At 37.7% G+C, this 13,617-nt stretch overlaps 1 protein-coding gene across 2 annotated transcripts in view; it reads left to right on the forward strand.

Annotated features, from left to right (window-relative positions):
• TSHZ1 (teashirt zinc finger homeobox 1) overlaps positions 1 to 10,047 on the forward strand; it is a 55,103-nt gene extending 45,056 nt beyond the window's left edge. Inside the window, exons 1-2 of one of the 2 annotated variants that reach the window (XM_054020677.1) lie at positions 4,181 to 4,379; positions 5,513 to 10,047. In XM_054020677.1, the coding sequence (XP_053876652.1) occupies positions 4,301 to 4,379; positions 5,513 to 8,682 (3,249 nt within the window). In that variant the 5' untranslated portion in view covers positions 4,181 to 4,300 and the 3' untranslated portion in view covers positions 8,683 to 10,047. Of the gene's footprint in view, positions 1 to 4,180; positions 4,380 to 5,512 lie in introns of those variants that run through there. The other variant, XM_054020676.1, reaches the window with a different exon arrangement.
• The last annotated feature ends 3,570 nt before the right edge of the window (positions 10,048 to 13,617 follow it).

Genomic DNA, 13,617 nt, shown 5'->3' on the forward strand with positions numbered 1-13,617 from the left:
TTTCGACGGAGCAGGGAGAGGAGGGGTGGATGGACTGATTCATCTCCAACTCTCTTTGGTGATCCAAACACTAATGAGAATGCTTGAATGTATAGTTTATCAGATAGAGGAGGAAGAGCAAGTACATTTCTCAGATTAGAATCGCTGTGAAAATACACCCGCATACAAGCTGCTTCTGTCTCCAATTGCAAAGGTTGGCTAATAATTTGCAGTATTCATTCCAAGGGGAATGGATGGTAGGTAAGGGGAGGCGGAGAAGGAGGTGAGGAATCTTTTTGTTGGTTTTTAATGGGTTGCCTTTAAGGTTATCATTCAACTTGCTAGAAGCACAGAGGTCATTCCTGTTTCAATACCTTATCTACTTTTTAGACCCATTATATTAAAATTACAAGGGAGGCAGTGCTAGTATTTTGCCCCCTATTTTCTTGCAATTATAAATGAAAGACACAAACCACTGGAGTAGGTTCTTTGGTTGCCTGATAGGCTGCACTACTCTTCAGCAACTGTTGTGACTAACCCATTTTTTGGCACTGTAGTGACATTGTAATATACATATAAACATACACAAATATATTTCTTAGATCTCTGTTATGATTCTCAGTGAGGACTCATATGTTCTAATTTGGAAAATTTTCAAATCTTCCAGCAGGTATCTTAATGCCTTACAATGTGAGCTTTTGGATTCTCTTTTGTGAATAACTAATAATATTGTACTCTGAAAGTATATTGGTAAATGTATACACTATTTCTCTCTCTCTCTATCTAATCATCTTTTTTGAGGTGTGAAATGTGCTTTCACATAAATGCAAGTCACCCCCAGTCGGGAACCTGGTTCATGCCAGATGACAGTACAGAATCGTGGAAACTTCTGCTGTTTTCTGTTAGATGGATAAACATCAGATGCTGTGAAAACACACCTGTTGTGTGCTGAATGGTGATGGTTCATAAAGATACCACATTTATTTTGTCCCCGGTTAGGCCTGATTCAACAAAGAACTTTATGCCCAAGCTCTGTTCAGCAAAACACTTAAACATATACTTAAGTCTCATTGATTTCAATGGGACATAAGCATATGCTTAAAGTTATGCTCATATTTAAATGTTTTACTGAATTGGGGCCTTAAATACTTAGATATTTTTCCCTTACAATTATTTTTTGATCCATTATTGTCTGGCCTTGATAGAGTTTTCATTTATAGTTATCACTTTTTGCCATTCTTAAAATAATGTTTGAATACTACAATCCTTTTTATAAATAGAAAAGAATATCTATGCTAGAGAGAAATTCCTTCAGAAGTACTGGGCTAAGGATTAAGAAATTATTTTATATATTTTTCCCTTAAAAAATATAATAGTTTTAAAACCATCTATATAATTCCAGTGTGTGTTTGCCTCTTCAGACAATGTATGTGTATTTATGGTGTAAACCTTCTCACTGAAGCAAACACAATGTGCTGTACCACTAACATGTTCGATATATAGTGCCTCATGTCCACTTACATTAGAATGCACAGATTTTAATGCTGTTCAGAGATGACAGTACATCTATGGGGAGACATTGGCATCCAGAAGGCACATTTTATGTGCAAGAAATATTAACAAGGTTTAGTAAAAAGAAAAGCAGACCACTTCCAATCACTAGTTATTTCTTCCTGTGTCTGTAATTTGATGATTTTTTTTCAAAGAGAGAGAGAGGGGGATTGGCAACATTATGCACTGTAATATCTTCTGCTTTGGGTATAGTGAAGTTGATGGAGATGAATTTTCATTGCTGCTCTGTATATTTCTGTGTGGTTGCAGGACACACATGTAAACCAGTATCACAATTTGGAATATCTATGTAGGTGCAGGAAGTGTATGTAGAAGGTTGATGGGAGTTGTTTTAACACACACACACACACACTAATGACTGGAACCTTTCTGTCCATTTGTCTGTCTGTCTGTTATTTTTAAAGAGAGAGAATCTCAATTTCTCTGTTTTATTTGATGTAGGATAATAGCACTTTTCTATACAAATAACTGTGGAAAGAGAATTTTTGCTGTGTTTAAAATTCCAATGCCTACTTATTCATCAGATTTCCCTGGGGGAAATTTTAGTAAATATATATTTTTGAAAAGTAACAACTTCGTCTTTATTTTCTGTTCTTCTGTAATATCTGTCATAGAACACTTTTGGACTGGAAAATTGCATTGACCTTGTGAAATATCATATTCTGATGTTTATATTAATGTTCTTACTAGAAACATCATTAAAGTCCTGAATCAAAAAGTATTATATTTATCTCAACAATAATCAGAGGGTTTCAATGAAATAGTTTCTAATGGTAATAATATAAATTAAAACATTTCAAATAAACTATCATATTACCTAATGTGCATTTTGTGTGTGTGTGTGTGTGTGTGTGTGTGTGTGTATGTGTGTATTTGTTTAGAAATTGTATATAACTGGATGTGTGTGTGTGTGTGTAGATATATACATATATATAAAAATTTGGATTGTTTTCAGGATCTGACTTTAAATTTGGAAAGAAAGGAAAATCATTGTTAAGGCAGAAAGTTCACTTTCCACTTTCTGGCTAGGTATTTCAGTATATCTTGGCATATATAAGAACTCACTCTTGTAGTAATCTCAGTAAAAACTAAGAGTAAGAAAGAAGGTGAAAGATGGAATTTCACTTTAACACTCAGGTTCTTTGCTTTAATGGGTTAGCACCAGACATTTCATGTAACTTAAACATTTTTGGTGTAGTTTAACTCCCTTTATGGTGGAAATAAAAGAAACTTCCCCACCAATCAACAGTGTATGAGAGTCGACACGAAAGATCATCATAAATAAATAGAAAAAAAAGATATATAATTTGGATCCGATATAACTTACATATAGAAACTGATTTGAAGCAGGTATTTACAGTAATTACTAAAATGTAATTTTTTTACCACTTTTGAAAAATAATAACAACCTACTGGACCAGTCATTTGGATTGTTGACCTGTAGCACTGATCTGCAACTTGAAGCAGTTAGTAATGTTTATTAAAAACATTGGATCAGATTGTCAGCTGGTATAAATTGGCATAGCTCAGTTGAAGTTAGTGGAGCTACATTAATTTATACCAATTGAGAATATGACCCATTAAGTTTCAGCTCCTCCATAGTAACTGACTGTCAGTCATTAATAGTTCAATTTTTATATGTAAAGAAAAAATGCCAGAAGGGCCTACTCTATTTTATGCACGGTGAGACTGGAAATTTTAATTTTGAAAAACACTATCAGAAAAAAAGGTCCCAGATTCCATAATTGTCTATAGTTGCCCTCCTATAAAATGCTTTCTTTTGCAGTTATAAATACCTGAAAACAGGAATGTATAATGTGAGTGCTGACAGACCCTTAACTATAGCTGTGCTAGTAGATTCCGCTACAACACACACACAATTTAAAATTATAAAAGTAACAGCATCACAAGGCTATAATACATTGTGGGCACTTGGTGACATTCTTGTGATAACACTGTAAGAGCTGAGATTTTTACAGAATAAATGAATAGGTAGCTTTTTTTTTTCTTTGTTAGAGAACATCAGCCTTTCTGGTTCCCGCCGAGCCTTTTCTCCAGCTTCTTCTGTTTTTCCGGTCTTCTCCTCCTCCTCGTTCCTGATACTATTACATATTTTTTTAATAAAAGGCTTGTGGCTCAGCTACCCTTTTTAATAACACTTTACCTGAAACTGTGTCATTTTTAACTTTTAACCATTTTTAGTAAAACAAAAGTATCTCCAGAGATAAGAATGAGACAGGCAGTTATAGACTGGGTAGAGGGTTGAGGAGGACATGATAAGGTCTACAGCACTACAGTGGTAGGGGGGTGGAAGTGGATGAGTCACATGTCCTCTTGCCTTCAAATATGGGGCTGCAGTTGTGCAGGGAGTGTATTAGGACTCTGCTGTAAACCTAGAATTGTCACATATTGATTGTAGATACTATTGTTCTGTAAAAACAAGCATTTTAAATAGTCTTCCTGTTAAAATGGGAGGATTAAATTTTGCTTTTTTAAAGGAGAAATATTCTGGGAATGAAAGAATTAGCAACTGCTTGTGAAAAAATGGCACAAATTGTATTAATACCTAACAACTAAAACTTCCTAAGGTGATAAGTGTATTTTATTTTATTTGTTTTTTTTTTCATATCACATTGGAGCAGAAGTGCCTTTTTCTGGCTTTCTTTCAACCTTTCTTCCTGCAAGGGAATTGCACACATTTCAGAATGGCTCTGTGCACAATTCACCCAACGTGAAAATATTTTTTTCCATGTCAGAAAGCTGTTCTCAACCCATTTTTATTTTCTACTTTGACTTGCACATAAACTCACCCACATTCCCCAACCAAGGTGATTTTTTTGGCCAAGTGCTTCTTTTATAAATGTGGAGGCAAAAGTGTACATGTATGTTTTCTACTATGCAATAAAAATGTACATTTATCACTTACGTGCATGTAAGCCACTTTTGTGAATTGGACCCTTGGAGTAAATGTATTTTGATATAGTGGCCATCTGCTCATGAATATCACATTTGCTAGTTTAAAAAATAGTTTGATATAGAAGAACATGTAATTTGTACAGTTTCACCAGATGGCAATACAATAGCAAAGTTTGATATTTACTGTAAGCCAATAATCAATGTAGTCTTATGTTTTATGTTTATCACTTCTAAATATTCATCTAGTTCATTTATTTTATTTTTAGCTACCAACTGCTCTTGCCAGAATAGTAACGTGGCATCCACGTCATGTTATAGTGTAGGGGGATGCAAAGTATCTCCTGTTCATGCAGAACAATAATAATTGTTTTCCTTATGTTGTCCCCTTTAAGTCAGTTTACCATTTAAATGTTCTATTCAAAAATGCCCTATGCCAGTGAAAGCCAAGAGCTGTGAGATTACTCCACTCTCTAATGAACCCAACGCAACAAGCCACCAGGAACCGCCTCAATAATTGACCTGACACTTTTGCCAAGTATGGCTCCATTAGAGTCAGTTGTCTGCAACTGATTTTGCCAAGGAGATTGCCCTTGAGGGTGCAGCTGAGGTCAATTTGCTACAGGGCTTGAGCAAATGGGATCAGTCCAGTCAGTGATTCTAAGAACCTAGGTTCATGGAGCAGATGTCAACCTCACACATCTGCTTTGTACACACATAATGTATCTCACTGCCTGACTATTGCTCTATTTAATTATTCTTGTATTGAGGAGAGAAATCAGCTTAATGCTTTTTAAAAATAATGATGGTGACTATTGTGGTACTGTCTGTGGCATATTACTCTACTAGTATAAAAAATTAATACTACTCATTAAGAGTTAAGGTTGATGTTAAATTAAGAGTGTACAGGTTGAGTGTGTAAGTGGTGGGGGAGTGTTGTTTGTACCTTTAAAATTTGGCTTCATCATTAGTGTGTTTAGTTTAAGAGATGGCAGTGATATAAAATGTGCACATTCCATAACTGTGTCTTGTTTTTCTATATTTTAAGCATATGTTCCTGAGGAGGAATTGAAGGCAGCGGAAATAGATGAAGACAGAGTGGAGGATGACGGGCTGTCTCTGGACATCCAGGAGAGTGAGTATTTGTGCAATGAAGAAACAGAGATCAAAGAGGCTCAAAGCTACCAGAACTCCCCAGTCAGCACTGCAACTAATCAAGATGCAGGCTATGGTTCACCGTTTAGTGAAAACAGTGATCAACTGGCCCATTTCAAAAGCACTTCCTCGCAAGAAGAGAAAGAGGATCATCAGTGCACAGACAATGCTTCCTATCCACAGGACAGCTTGGCACAAATAAAAGCTGTGTATGCAAATTTACTCTCAGAGTCTTGCTGGTCCAGTTTAGCTTTGGACTTAAAGAAATCCAGTCCAACTACCAGCAACAATGAAATCAGCCAGAATGAAAACACCACCAATTGCAATGCTAATACCAACACCCATGGTACCAGTACCAACACCAGTACTAGTACGAGTAACTGTAATACTAGTAACAGTAACAGTGGTGGTTCAGGTTATGACTGGCACCAAGCTGCATTAGCTAAAACTTTGCAGCAGACTTCTTCATATGGACTTCTCCCAGAGCCTAGCCTGTTCAGCACAGTTCAGCTTTACCGGCAAAACAATAAACTCTATGGGTCTGTGTTCACAGGTGCTAGTAAATTTCGATGCAAAGACTGCAGTGCAGCCTATGACACACTGGTGGAGCTAACAGTGCATATGAATGAAACTGGACATTACCGTGATGACAACAGAGATAAAGAATCTGAAAAGACCAAACGGTGGTCAAAGCCTAGAAAACGTTCGCTTATGGAAATGGAAGGCAAAGAAGATGCTCAAAAAGTGCTGAAATGCATGTACTGTGGGCATTCATTTGAATCTTTGCAAGACCTGAGTGTCCATATGATAAAAACAAAGCATTACCAGAAAGTGCCTCTGAAGGAACCAGTACCAGCCATCACTAAACTGGTCCCTTCTACCAAAAAGCGAGCACTTCAGGACTTAGCTTCACCTTGTTCACCTGAGCCACCAGGGATCACTGCAGAGGCTGCATTGAGTGAGTCTGCAAAGGATCAGAAAACTGCCAATCCCTATGTGACTCCAAACAATCGCTATGGCTATCAGAATGGTGCTAGCTACACTTGGCAGTTTGAGGCCCGTAAAGCCCAGATACTGAAATGCATGGAATGTGGCAGTTCTCATGACACATTGCAGCAACTTACTGCTCATATGATGGTCACTGGTCATTTTTTGAAGGTGACCAACTCAGCCTCGAAAAAAGGAAAACAACTAGTGTTGGACCCTGTGGTGGAGGAAAAGATACAGTCCATACCTCTGCCACCCACCACCCATACGAGACTACCAGCCTCCAACATTAAAAAGCAACCTGATTCTCCAGCTGGGTCTACAAATTCTGAGGAGAAGAAGGACCCAGAAAAGGAAAAGGTGGTTGTCACTGAAACAGACAAAAAGATAAAAGAGGAGAGTGAGGACTCTACGGAAAAATTTGAGCCAACAACTTTATATCAGTACCTCAGAGAGGAGGATCTGGATGACAGTCCTAAAGGTGGAATAGACATATTGAAATCCCTTGAGAACACGGTGACAACAGCTATCAGCAAGGCTCAGAATGGAGCACCTTCCTGGGGAGGATACCCCAGCATTCATGCAGCTTACCAGCTACCAGGAACAGTAAAGTCCCTACAACCCACAGTGCAGAGTGTTCAAATGCAGCCATCCTATGCCAGTAGTGTAAAATCACTGTCGTCGGAACACAGTGCACTCGTCCATTCCCCAGGTAGTCTCACACCCCCACCTCACAAGAGTAATGTGTCGGCGATGGAGGAGCTGGTGGAGAAAGTTACAGGTAAAATCAATGTAAAGAGGGAAGAAAAACCTGCAGAGAAAGAGAAGAGTTCTCCCGTTAAACCAACGTCACCTGCTGCTAAAGAAAACAAAGACTTTCCAAAATCTGAGGAAATAAACAACAAACAGCAACAGAAAAAGAGTCCCGATGCAGAAGTTCAGAAGGTCAAAAAGGACAGTCCAGCTGAAGCTCATACTCCAAATGGTACAGAGCCACTCAAAGCAAAAGTCGCAAATGGCTGTAATAATTTAGGAATCATCACAGATCATTCGCCTGAGCCATCTTTCATTAACCCACTGAGTGCTTTACAGTCCATTATGAATACCCACCTAGGCAAAGTTTCTAAGCCAGTAAGCCCCTCTTTGGACCCTTTGGCCATGTTGTACAAAATTAGCAACAGTATGTTGGACAAACCCATTTACCCGACCACTCCGGTCAAGCAGGCTGATGCGATCGACCGATACTACTATGAAAACAGTGATCAGCCCATTGATTTAACCAAGTCCAAAAACAAACCTCTTGTTTCCAGTGTGGCTGACTCTGTCTCTTCTCCTCTAAGGGAGAGCGCCCTAATGGATATTTCTGATATGGTGAAAAATCTCACAGGGCGTTTGACACCCAAGTCTTCGACTCCATCTACTGTGTCAGAGAAGTCGGATGCTGATGGAAGCAGTTTTGAGGAAGCTCTGGATGAGCTGTCACCAGTACACAAGAGGAAAGGCAGGCAGTCCAACTGGAACCCTCAGCATCTTCTGATCCTTCAAGCACAGTTTGCTTCCAGCTTGAGGGAGACACCAGAAGGCAAATATATTATGTCAGACCTCGGTCCACAGGAGCGGGTACACATCTCTAAGTTTACTGGTCTTTCCATGACCACAATTAGCCACTGGCTGGCCAATGTGAAGTATCAGTTAAGGAGGACAGGTGGAACTAAGTTTTTAAAGAACCTAGACACAGGACATCCTGTTTTCTTTTGCAATGATTGTGCCTCTCAATTCAGGACTGCTTCTACATACATAAGTCACTTAGAGACACATTTAGGGTTTAGTTTGAAGGATCTGTCAAAGTTGCCACTAAATCAGATTCAAGAACAGCAGAATGTTTCAAAAGTCCTCACGAACAAGACTTTGGGCTCACTTGGAATTGCTGAGGAGGACTTGGGCTCCACATTCCAGTGTAAGCTCTGTAACCGAACTTTTGCAAGCAAGCACGCAGTCAAACTGCACCTTAGTAAAACACATGGCAAGTCCCCAGAGGACCATCTGATCTATGTAACTGAGTTAGAAAAACAATAGCGTCCAGGTAAGCAGCTAGGTATGCAAGTGACCACAGGAACATTGCACTAAACTTCTTCATAGTACTGCACTAGGCCTGACCTGAGCCTCTGAAATCAGTCTTACTTTTGTTGCTGAACTGCCTATCTGGACCTTGGTTTTTCTTACACTTATTTTGTAGTTATATTTATATGCTCTTTGTCTGATCTGTGCATGGTGGTTTTTTTTTTGTTTGTTTTGATTTTTTTGTGAGTCAAAGTCTGACCTTTATTTTCAACATCTGTCCTTGATGTTAAGCTATCTTTTGTAGAATATAGTGGGAGACACTATTGAGAGACATTAATTTAGCAGTAAAGAAAGACACAAAGAACAATGATAAAAAGACATCCTAAAATTACAAAGTTGCCATGACAATAAAGGTCACAGAACCCAGTAGTGTCAAGTTTTAACCCTCTAAGAACTGTAATAGCATTTCTGTGCCTTTCCAAATAATTAAATGAATAAAGAGGCTTAAAGGGATTTCATTCAAATCAAAGCTGTGTCAAAAACAAAATGTACTAAAGATTTTTTTTTTTTTAAATTGAATGAGCATTTTTTAATGCAGAACTGGTTTGTGGAGAAAACATGCATGCAGTTCTTGGACAAAGGAAAGCTATCTACTACTCACGGGGTTAGGAAGCCACAACTGTAAGAGTTTATTAATAATAATAATAATAATATAAAATAGCAAACCAAGTTGCCACTATGCCCAAACCCTCTGGATGCTGAAAATTGCCACTTTTTTGGCAAAAAAAAGTATGCAAGCTGTTATTTAAAAAAAGTGTAAAAATGCTTTTTTTTCCTGTAAAATACTGCAGTTTATAGTTATTTACAAATGTTAAGCTTTGGTACAAGCTGACCTTTCTATAGTGTGCTGCATTGATAAATGAAAACAAAAAACAAAACAAAAAAATGGGGCAAATGTTGGATTCCGTTCCTTGTAAATTGCCAGCATCAGCTTAAAAAAATACATGTTACATATCGTACCATTTTAAACTGTTTAACTTTCTTTGTACCTTCTGGCTGTATGCTTTCTCTTTTAACTTTTTATATTGTCATTTTATATTCGACTTCTGTGTATATAATGTAAAACCACACTTTTTGAATAAAATTTAGTTCCTGCAGCTTGATTTAAATAGAGAAATTTTACTGGCACCTGCATCTTTCCAGATGCATGTACTTAAAGGAACTATCTGACAAAAATAAATAAAAATAAAGCAAGCAATGCACTATGAATTATACATTTTGATGTTTTATCATTAATATTGTACAGTACATTTTGGTTCACACAATTAAATCCACTGTTTTCTCAAGTGTAAAATAAACCCACATGCAGTTCTTGATTTACGTTCATTGTCATGTCGTCATTATTTTGCCTTTGAGGTGTTCTTCAAGCAATAAGAGGTATCACTTATGCAATCAACCAACAAACGTATATTTGAAATCATCTTTTCATGATCTGTATGCTGACATATTTTGTTGTAAGCCATAAGTATTAATAACTTCTTAAAGTATACTTGCAGTAAATTACCCTCCTACAGGTACAAAATCATTGTGATTTTATTAATTAGTAATGGGCATTCTATTGATCACAGAAGTGTAAGACGGGCTGAGAATCTTTTGCCAAGTTAATCTTCTTGCCTGTAAATGTACGTGTAATCATTTTTGCTGTGTATTCAGAGCCCACTCATAAGACCCTTCCTCAGGCAAAACTCCTTTTGACTTCATCAGGAGTTTTGGCTGAGTAAGATGCTGTGGCTTAGGCTCCCATTGTCCTTTGGATACTGTGTTACTTGCCTTTCCTGCAGCTATGAAGACCTCTGAGGCTTTGACACCAGTTCTTACTTACAGTACAAGAAGACAGACCTATGTTTCTCTGTACTATTTAAATATTACATTTTGAGGTAAGCTGAGCCCAGTCGTATCAGGTGTTTCTCTTAATCTTTATTTCTGTTCTGTTGAATGCAGATGTCATTTAGAATGTAAAGGAGAGCTGTCAGGGCCTTCAGTGCTCTATCTCACGAGTGCTCTGACACTTACAGTATGTGAAAGCCTGGGATCCACTATCCAGACACATTTTGGAGGGGCTATTAAATGTGAGGACCTTTGGGGGTTTGCTTTCACATAATATTAGTGATACTGTGGTTATAGGTGTATTTTCTTAATTCTTCACAAGTTATTTTTTTTAATTGAGACTTCTGTTTTCAGCTTAATTCTGTTCCTTATCTTTACATTATTTACAGTCCCAGTAACAGCCAAGCATTGTTCTGTATCCTGTAATGATTTCAGAAGAGCCTAGCGGGTCCAGGTCAGCTATGTTTACATAGTATTTCTACTAGTGCAGGAGAATGCCATAGGGGTCTGTTAAATTTCCTTTACTTTCTTCACTGATAAATACCTATGTCCTTTAGGGGATCCAGCCATTTAGGCCTTTCAGTTCAATTACTGGATGATTATGTACTTTGGGCCCAAGGGGTGGTGAGGAAAAATAACAATTAGACCTATGGCAGTAATGCAGATTCTTTACATAATAACCCTTTGAAGTTTTGTTTACTTTACCACAGGCCTGCAAATATATGATTATAGGATATACTGTATTGCAGTGCAACAGTAGGAATAGTGAGTGAGAAGGTTGACAGGGAGAAATAATACATCTGAAGTGGGTTCAAATCTAATGTAAATCCATTAAAACTCATTTTGAAACATTGCATGTAAATTAAGTTCTCTGCACTCCCTTGAGAGGTGTTTAGGGCATGGCCAAGTCTGTTTCAATTCTGATAGCTACAGGATTTTTAACCTGGAGACTGAGATTGAACATTCACTCATTAAATGGATTAAAAACTAGCTAATTTATAGATCTAAAAGATGGGGAATCATCATCTAGTGGGTGTGTTTCTATTGGGGTTCCATATGGATCGGTTCTTGAGCCTAGGCTATTTAACAGTTTTGTCAATGATCTGGAAGAAAACAAAATCGTCATTGATAAAGTTACCAGATGAAAAAGTTGAGGGAATGGTAACTAATGAAGAGGACAGATCACAAGTACAGAATGATCTGGATCGCTTGGTAAACTAGGCGCAAGCAAACAATATGTATTCTAATATGGCTATATGTAAATGTATATATCTAGGAACAAAGAATGTAGGCCATACTTACATACTGGAGGACTCTATCCTGGGAAGCAGTGACTCTGAAAAAGATTTGGAGATCGTGGTGGCTAATCAGCTGAACATAATCTCCAAGTGCAACACTGAGGCCAAAAAGACTAATGTGATCCTTGGTTGCATAAGCAGGAATCTCAGGGAGGAGTACAGAGGTTATTTTATCTCTTTATTTGGCACTGGTGATAGACTAAAGGAGTTCAATCTATTTAGTTTAACAAAGAGAAGGTTAAGGGGGATCTTGATTACAGTCTATAACAGGGGTAGGCAACCTATGGCACGTGTGCCAAAGGTGGCACATGAGCTGATTTTCAGTGGCACTCACGCTGCCCAGGTCCTGGCTACCGGTCCGTGGGGCTCTGCATTTTAATTTAATTTTAAATGAAGCTTCTTAAACATTTTAAAAACCTTATTTACTTTACATAGAACAATAGTTTAGTTCTACATTATAGACTTATGGAAAGAGACCTTCTAAAAACGTTAACATGCATGACTGGCACGCGAAACCTTAAATTAGAGTGAATAAATAAAGACTCGGCACACTGCTTCTGAAAGGTTGCCGACCCCTATAAGTACCTACGTGGGGAACAAATTTTTAATAATGGGCTCTTCAAACTATCAGAGAAATATATAACATAATCCAATGGCTGGAAGTTGAAGCTAGACAAATTCAGAGTGGAAATAAGGCATAAAGTTTTACAGGTGAGAGTAATTAATCATTGGAAAAATTTACGAAGAATTATAGTGGATTCTCCAATGCTGACAATATTTAAATCAAGATTGAATGTTTTTCTAAAATACACCTCTATCCCGATATAACGCTGTCCTTGGGAGCCAAAAAATCTTACCGCATTATAGGTGAAACCGCGTTATATCGAACTTGCTTTGATCTGCCGGAGTGCGCAGCCCTGTCTCCCCGGAGCACTGCTTTACTGCATTATATCCGAATTTGTGTTATATCGGGTCGCGTTATATTGGGGTAGAGGTGTATATGCTCTTTTAAATTATTTTGGGGGAAGTTCTATGGCCTGTGTTATACAGGAGGTTGGGCTAAATGATCACAATGGCCCCTTCTGGCCTTGGAATCTGTGAATTGATGACTCATCATTCAAGCCTGGCCCTGAACAAAGTCCATTTAGAATAACTTAGCAGCTGTCCTCTGTGACTGCATTGATGTAACATTTTGTACCATAGAAATGGGGGTGTGATGTTTTCATTCTCTGATTTTTTGACTCATCTAACAAAAGGACACAGGAAAAAAAAGCAATCTGATCTTTAATCTTTTTATGGTGGCCCTTGATTGAATATTGTATTTCCAAATGAATTCTTTTTTTATTGAGTAAAGGTAATATGCAATTAGTTTTTTTTCTTTTAAATTTTTGACGCTGGAAGCATGCAGGTCAATTCTCTTTTCATTTCATAAAGGGAAGGTAAGTTTGTGCTATTCTTAATAACAGCAGCTACTGTATGGCAGTGACCTGCACAACCTTTCAGAACCACTCATGAAGAAAGGAAGCTGTAAGGGCCTCAGGGCCTGTGTACATACTGTAAGATTCTGTTTTTATTCTGTTAAACATTCAAAATCTATTGTGTCTATTTCTTTTCCAAGACCTGTGCAGCCACATTTTGTCAACAATCCATTTTTAGTGTTTAAAATTCTCCAGCTATCTGTTCTCACAAGTGAAGGTCTTGGTTTGTCTATTTTTCAAGTTGGGTTTTGTATCCTATATACTTCCTTTTATTATTATTTTCAGGT

The sequence above is a fragment of the Malaclemys terrapin genome, chromosome 2, assembly GCF_027887155.1.
Source record: "Malaclemys terrapin pileata isolate rMalTer1 chromosome 2, rMalTer1.hap1, whole genome shotgun sequence".
Lineage (NCBI taxonomy): Eukaryota > Metazoa > Chordata > Testudines > Emydidae > Malaclemys > Malaclemys terrapin.